Source organism: Charadrius vociferus, unplaced genomic scaffold, assembly GCF_000708025.1.
Source record: "Charadrius vociferus isolate BGI_N301 unplaced genomic scaffold, ASM70802v2 scaffold561, whole genome shotgun sequence".
Classification (NCBI taxonomy): Eukaryota; Metazoa; Chordata; class Aves; order Charadriiformes; family Charadriidae; genus Charadrius; species Charadrius vociferus.
In genome coordinates this window covers 761,587-768,971 of record NW_009646848.1, presented here as the reverse complement: position 1 = coordinate 768,971, position 7,385 = coordinate 761,587, and the positions used below count along the sequence as shown (strand labels likewise).

Genomic DNA, 7,385 nt, shown 5'->3' with positions numbered 1-7,385 from the left:
TGTCCAGAAGGGAGGGGGTGGAGGTGAGAGCAGAGAGGGGTCTGGGTTCCGCTCTCCCGGGAAGCGCCTGTTCCCACTTCTCCGCGCTCCGTTGCCTGGGGCGCCCCTGCAAGTTTCCAGGGCAGCCGCGGTCTTAAATTCGCCCGAGAAGCTGAACTCCGAAGTCTTTGGGACTTCTCCACCCGACCCTGCTCACCCCAGTTTTTTCTTTTCTTATCAGATGTCTCTCCGGCTTCCTCCAGCTCTGGGACACTCATCCAGTACACCCCCGACTCTGCCACTAGCCCCACCGCAGACTGCCCATCTCCTCATCCCTCTTTCCAGAAGGTCAAGGAGGAAGGTGAGGGTGTGGTGAAGAAGGCCAAGAGCCGCACAGCCTTCTCCCAGGAGCAGCTGCAAATCCTGCACCAGCGGTTTCAGAGCCAGAAGTACCTCAGCCCCCAGCAGATCCGGGAGCTGGCTGCTGCCCTGGGGCTCACCTACAAGCAGGTGAACATCTTACTCTGAGCAGCTGAGTCGTACCCCTGGTGTGAACTGGTCTTGCTAGCAGGGATTTTTTTGGTGTTTTTTCTTAGACCTCAGAGACGAGTTTCTTTCATGGCCTTGTTTATGCCGTTGCTTACGTGAGAGAGCAGAGGGTGTGAAAACTTATGACTCAGTCTTCCCCTTATGTTTGGTTCCAGCACCCACTCCGTGCAGGTGTTTGAAAGCGTGTACAGAGCAGGGCTATGCAGAGTCAGCTTACTGTTCTGTGTGGACATGTGTTGTCTCTGAATATGAAAAGCCAGATACTGACTGGCATTGCTATGCAAGTAGCCTTTCTTAGTCAGAGTGGCACCTGGGTCTCTCCCTAGAGAGAGGGTCTTTGCCCCACCAGCTATTCATGTCTAACTGAAGGAATGACTCACTCCTGAGTCAGCACTGATCTTGGCAGCAGCAGTGAGATGATGCTGCTCTACGAGCTGCATTTCCACGGTTGTCTTGGCCTGTCTTTTGGGTAGGGGTTTTGATGTCCTGAAAGATCCCATGGTGATCTGAGGAGCAAGTGTTAGTCTTCCAAGTCTCAGCTCTGATTCTATGGCTACCTGGGTCTGCTGCATATTGTTAGCTGCTGAAATTATGTACCATATTAGAAGCCAAGCAGTAACTGGATTGCAGAGAAGGCAAAATATCTTGAGGATGTGTGGTAAGCTCTGAGAATGAATTTCTAAGCCCCTATGTCCTTTCCTCACCACTTCTAGGTGAAAACATGGTTTCAGAATCAACGGATGAAATTTAAGCGTTGCCAGAAGGAGAGCCAGTGGGTAGAAAAAGGAGTGTATCTACCACAGGTGAGAGAATTCCTCCATCACCACCAGTCATGGTTCTTCCAGTCTGTTGGGACAAGTGCATCATGTCCAGCCTGTTATTTCGAACAATGCACAGGACTCGATATTACCAAGCCAGCTGTATTTCTTGTAATAGGGCTTGCAGTGGCATCTATTTTAAGCCTGTCCTGGCACTGAAAGCACTTCATTTCCAGCCCACTTATCTCCCAGCTGAGACTAGATAGAAAAGAAAGCAGCCAAAGAGGGCCAGCAAGGCTACTCATGTTGTTTTTCCTTCCGAGCATGGTGCTCCCAGAAATATTGAGTTGGAGATTACTAATTTAAGATCTTGTCATCTCTGCTATTATTAGTCTATAGTGAGGACAATGAGTATGAAAAAGACACTATTGTTTGACTCAGGGGAGGGGGTGGGGGAGAAAGGAGGACCTATCCAAAAGAATGGGCACAATTGGTGTGGTACACTGCATTACTGAACAGTCTTCTCTGTCTCTCCTAGAATGGGTTTCATCAGGCTGCGTACCTGGATATAACCCCCACATTTCACCAGGGCTTCCCTGTCTGTGCCAGCAGAAACCTTCACACTGTGACCAACGTGCACCAGGCTTACAGCAGTGGCCAGACTTACGGGAACGGGCAGAACCTGTACTCGTTCATGGCTGTGGAGGATGAGGGGCTCTTTGGAAAAGGTGGAACAAGCTGCAATACCCAGCAAGCCATGGGTTTATTAAGCCAGCAGATGAACTTCTATCATGGCTACCCTTCTGATACGGATTATGTCAACCTGGAGTCAGAAGACACCTATGACCTCCAGAGCACCTCTGACAGTGTCGCACCATTCTCGAGCTCTCCTGTACGGCATCAGTACCAGGCCTCTTGGCATCCCCTGGGCACCCAGAGTGCTTATGAGTCTTAGGTCTTAAGTATTTTTTCCTCTATTCTCCCATCTTCTCTCATGGGGTTTCTAGGGTCTTGACTCCGGGATCCAGTTTCTATTCCTTTCTCTTGCCCCTCCTCCTGTTTTAACCATTGGTGGGGCTCAGCACCCTGCTGCTTTGGGCTAGTTTTCTGTTTAAAGGTACCTGTCTGTTCATGGCTAACCCTTGGCCAAGGGTGTCTTGTGTGTGGATAGATGAAGCCTCACTCATGGAGGGGAATGTGCAATGCCACAGCCAGGAGCAGCAGAGGTGGTAAAAGTCCGTGTTTGTTGTCCAAGTCTCACCTTCCTCTGCTGCCTCTTTAGCAGGTGATAACTGATCTCTGTGCTGTGTGTCTTGCAGCAGAGCTTTGCTGGAGAGGAAAACCCTGTACTCGAGCATATTTCTTCTAGAAATACCCTGTTGTAGCCCAGAATCTTTCCTGCTGTCTTGCCTACTTCTGTTCCTACCTCAGTCAGCTAACTGCTAATAGGTTCTTCATCTGCATACTCCTCTCCCTCACCGAAAAGCTACATGAGATCATCTGATTTCAGATTACTTGATCCAGTTACTTTCAGTAACTCTTCCTGGAGGGGTCAGCACCTGCCTACCCCCTGCCTGCTGCCCCTCTGTGCATGGAGCAGCTGAGAGGAGGGGAGGAGCAGAGGAGAGAAGTGGGGTATAGAGTTTCTCATGTGGAAACTTTGGTTTCCAAAGCTGCAACTTACTTGTGCCTGTCAGCTCATTCAGGATGGTGTCTCTGGGACTGTCTCCACCCGGTTTAGATCTTGCCTTTCTACATCTCACTGCTGAGAGACTGTTGGCTTGTCCCAACCTGCAAACTGCAGCAGAGGGCAGCCCAAAGTGCCGTCGTTGAAAGCGTGAGGAGTGGCGGTGTGTAGTCATCTTTGGAGTGGTGAGAACAGTCTGCTTATCCCAACATGATGGTCCCCTAGCACTTCACAAACACAGCACCACTACAGTGCAGCTTTCTCTCGGGTAGAGGTGGACAGCTAGGTAAAGGACTCGGTTATTTTAAAGGTGATTTTTAGTTTCACTTACTATGGAATCTGGGTGTTGGGGGCAGGGAATCCTATTGGGTCCCAGTGGAGTTGTCATCCATGGGGCCAGAGCAGGATGGTTCCCCATTCTCTTGTCTAATCACAGTTTTAAGAGTGTAAACTGGTAGGATTTTTATCACTTCCCCAGGGCTTTATTGGATCTTTTCTGTATTATTCTGCTGAAAAGGGCACTGACTGCCTCATCAGACATAAGCACACAAGCTCTGGGGGAGGTGAGAAGTTTAGAGAAACCTAGTTAGACAAAATGAGGAATATGCCAGTTAAAATTTTCAGTTTCTTTTTTGTTGTTGTTTTTTAAATAACAATCATCTTTTCCAGTATGGAGAAACTGGAAGTCTGCTGCAACCTATGTGAAACGTTTTTGGTTTTTTTTTTTTTTTTACAAGATGTGGAATTGCAGAGTCTGGTCTGCTACTGCCCAAGAACACAAAATGGCATGAGCTGGCAAGAGTAAATGAGATGGTAAAAGCATAAATACTTCTGTGGTAGAGTTTTTACTGCTGTTAGAGCACAATTTTTACTGCAACCCTGTCTTCAAATGTCTGCACAAGGGTTGTATGCCATAGTTAAACTTTCACTGCAAAGGAGGTGAACTTTTGTTCCAGAACAATTTTTATTAAACCGTGTTTTCTTGCAGTGATGCTGAGCATGTTTTATGTGCATGTTGTCTTTTATTACTTTGTTTCTGCTTAATGTTCTTACAAACTTGTTTGAAATGAAAATAAATTACTTTATTTTAATGTTGAAACAGTGTCGCCAGCTTGCATTGGAACTGCCTGGTACGAGAATGGTTATTCTGCCTGGGTTAGACAAGCAGTACTGAGGAAAGGAGGAAAAAAGTAACTCTACTGTGTTTCTCCCAGCAGTAGGATAAAGCAACTGTTTAAAAGGACTAGGTCATGTAAGTCCATCAGCTGTTTTTTTTAACATGCAGGTGTGTTGCCTAATGCATGGGGGTGAGCTCCAGGGGTAGGAAACTGGACTACTAGCTGCTGCCTTGCAGTAATGTGCAACCCCTTAACATGCTTGCATCAGCCCTTAAACGGCCATACTTCAAAATAGATACCGAAGTATGAGGGTAGGGGTGAAAGAAAGTGTCTTTTGAGATTGAGAGGTGGTCCTGTGCAGACCTCATGAAGAAGGCCAAGGTCCTGCACATGGGTCGGGGCAATCCCAAGCACTAATAAAGTCTGAGCAGAGAAAGGATTGAGAGCAGCCCTAAGAAGGACCTGGGGGTGTTGGTTAATGAGAAGCTCAAGATGACCTGGCAATGTGCACTCAGCCCAGAAAGCCAACTGCATCCTGGGCTGCATCAAAAGAAGCATGGCCAGCAGGTGGAGGGAGGTGATTCTGCCCCTCTACTCCACTCTGGTGAGACCCCACCTGGAGTACTGCATCCAGCTCTGGAGTCCCCAATATAAGAAGGACATGGACCTGCTGGAGTGAGTCCAGAGGAGGGCCACAAAGATGATCCGAGGGCTGGAGCACCTCTCCTATGAGGACAGGCTGAGAGAGTTGGGGTTGTTGAGCCTGGAGAAGAGAAGGCTCTGGGGAGACCTTGTAGCAGCCTTCCAGTACCTAAAGGGGGCCTACAGGAGAGCTGGGCAGCGACTTTTTACTAGGGCATGTAGTGATAGGATGAGGGGGCATGGTTTTAAACTGGAAGAGGGTAAATTTAGATTGGATATTAGGAAGAAATTTTTCACTCTGAGGCTGGTGAAACACTGGAACAGGTTGCCCAGAGAAGCTGTGGATGCCCCATCTCTGGAGGTGTTTAAGGCCAGGCTGGATGGAGCCTTGGGCAATCTGGTTTAATGGTAGGTGTCCCTGCCCATGGCAGGGGGGTTGGAACTAGATGATCATTAAGGTCCTTTCCAAACTAAACCATTCTATGGTGGTGTGGCCACCTGCTGCTGTTCCAGAAGGTCACAGTTAGAGGTCTGGAAGTCCTGCCTCATTGAGGCTAAAGCTGTCTTTGGGTTCATGTGCTAACCTCAAATGGCAGCAGAAGTTTGTGTGTAAGTAATTGAATCCTGCCTTCAGCACTGAAACAAAAACTTATGCCTTTCCCTGCTTTGCCCCAAGACTGCATTTATCTCTTCTTGGTAGCTGGGAGCAACATTGAAGAGGTAGTGAAACATGCGAGACAGGCACCTTGGGACTGAAGGAGTGCATCAGCAGCCACCAGAACCTCTTTCTGCTCAGTGAGCTTTGGTTCATTAGTGCATTGCTTTCCTTATATAATCTTAGTTTGAGCACCTGTGGAACTCACATGCAGCCAAGTTCTGCAAGTGTCCATGGACAGCAGTAGTAATGGAACAAAGCAGCTGTCTGTTCAATGGCTGATGCTACTGCTGTGTCAGCAGACCCAGGCTCCTCTTAATAGCAATTGTTTAAGCTAGCAAAAATTATCTGTTTGGGTTTAATCCCAAATTCCTTAAAGTATGCCACTAAAGCTTTTTACCTGCCCAAAAGGTGTAGTTTAATAGGTACTCCCATTGAGCACAGTTAGCTAAACTGGCAGCTAAACTGCTTGGGCTTAAATTGCCACAGGTTCTTTGCTGACCAGAACCTGCTTGTGAGGGTGCCAAAGCATGTCCACTTTCTCTTGGCAACACCACTTCCTGGCATGAGGTAGAATATGTGCAGGAAGGAGAGGGAGTGGAGGTTTGAGCCTGTAGAGGAGGAAGAAAGGCTGAGTTGTCCATGCATGCATTGCCAACCTTCAACGGTAGAAAAACAGAGAGTTGTCCTTGAAGAGGGGGAAATGCCAGGTTCACACGGTTTTCTGTATTACAAAACAGATCCTTTCTCATCCTGACTTGAGTCTCATGTCCCAATATCAGTTTGGATGAATTCTGGGTCATGTTCTAGTAGTGTTAATTTCAACAATACCCTTTGGGGGGGGGGGAGCAGAACCATATACCTATAAAAGTCATAGATACTGAAGCTGTGCCTTTCAGCTTTAATATTAGCAGCTTCCAGGTTTGTGTGTGTGTTTGTTTTTTAAGACGCAAACTTAAGCTCTAAAGAAATACACAATGTGCACAGGTCTCTGCAGAATGATGGCAGAGGATGCTTGCTACAGATTATCTGTGTTGCTCGGGCATGTTCCTCTTCCGTGTTTCTGCCACGAGTGTAAGGAGGTAGCCAGAGCTCTGCTGGCAGATATTCTCCTGCAGAAACAGATGTTGTTGCTGAAAAAGTCCTGGGACTGAGACAACTTGCTCTGCATGCTGTGGTTTGTGTTACTGCATTTACCATGGGACGGTTCTGCAACAATGATGTGTTCCTTCTTGGGTGCATTATCTTCCTGCTTGCTCAGCTTGGGTTGCACGCAGGTTTGGCAAGCACACGTAGTCGCACAGCTGGAGGGAACATGCAGAGTGGCTGTTGTTGGAATTTTGGCAGGTCGGCTGGAAAGGACTGCTAGTAAATCAGGAAGGATTTCTAAAAGCTGTGGAAAGAAGTGGGGGTCTGCCTTTCCACAGTGCTGGACAAACAGAAGAAATTAGATCTAGTACAGACTATGTAGACCAGGGTTTAGTCTCTAGTTTACTGGGTTCCAGCCTTTGCTGTCCCATAGGCAAAATACCAAGCAAGTAGAGTGGGACCTCATTCCTTGCTCTCTGTGTCAATGTGGCCTGCAGCAATGTTTTACAAGCTGCACGTTTCCTCTGAGTGGCCCACAAGCAAGGGCTCACAACCCCAGTTGTCTCTCCAGTGCAGATAAAAGGCATGATCTTTGCCTTAATAGGCTCTTCCCTACAGGCATGTGTAAGCATTATATTTAGTTATCTAACTACAGCACATCACTCGAATGCTGAGCTAACAAGGTTTCTGAAATTTTCAGTAAAGCATTGCCACATGTCTCTTGCTTGGCCCATCACCGGTGGCCAGCGGCATCTTGGCTGATACTGAGCAGTCAAGAGGCTTGAAGGACCCAAAATCACGGCACTGGTCTTAGAACAAAAAAAAAAAAAAGGGTTTTCCTTTCCTCTGACGACTATGTTATCTTCTTGCTGTCCAAAGTTTTGAAGAGCACCCTCAGGTCATATCTG

General features: G+C 47.6%; 1 protein-coding gene across 1 annotated transcript in view; it reads left to right on the top strand.

The window, feature by feature from the left end:
• The window catches only part of LOC104294527 (T-cell leukemia homeobox protein 1-like), a 13,152-nt gene extending 10,911 nt beyond the window's left edge, over nucleotides 1–2,241 (top strand). The window contains exons 3-5 of the mRNA XM_009894140.1: nucleotides 221–489; nucleotides 1,242–1,331; nucleotides 1,825–2,241. Coding sequence (XP_009892442.1) covers nucleotides 221–489; nucleotides 1,242–1,331; nucleotides 1,825–2,241 — 776 coding nt within the window. The remainder of the gene's footprint in view (nucleotides 1–220; nucleotides 490–1,241; nucleotides 1,332–1,824) is intronic.
• The last annotated feature ends 5,144 nt before the right edge of the window (nucleotides 2,242–7,385 follow it).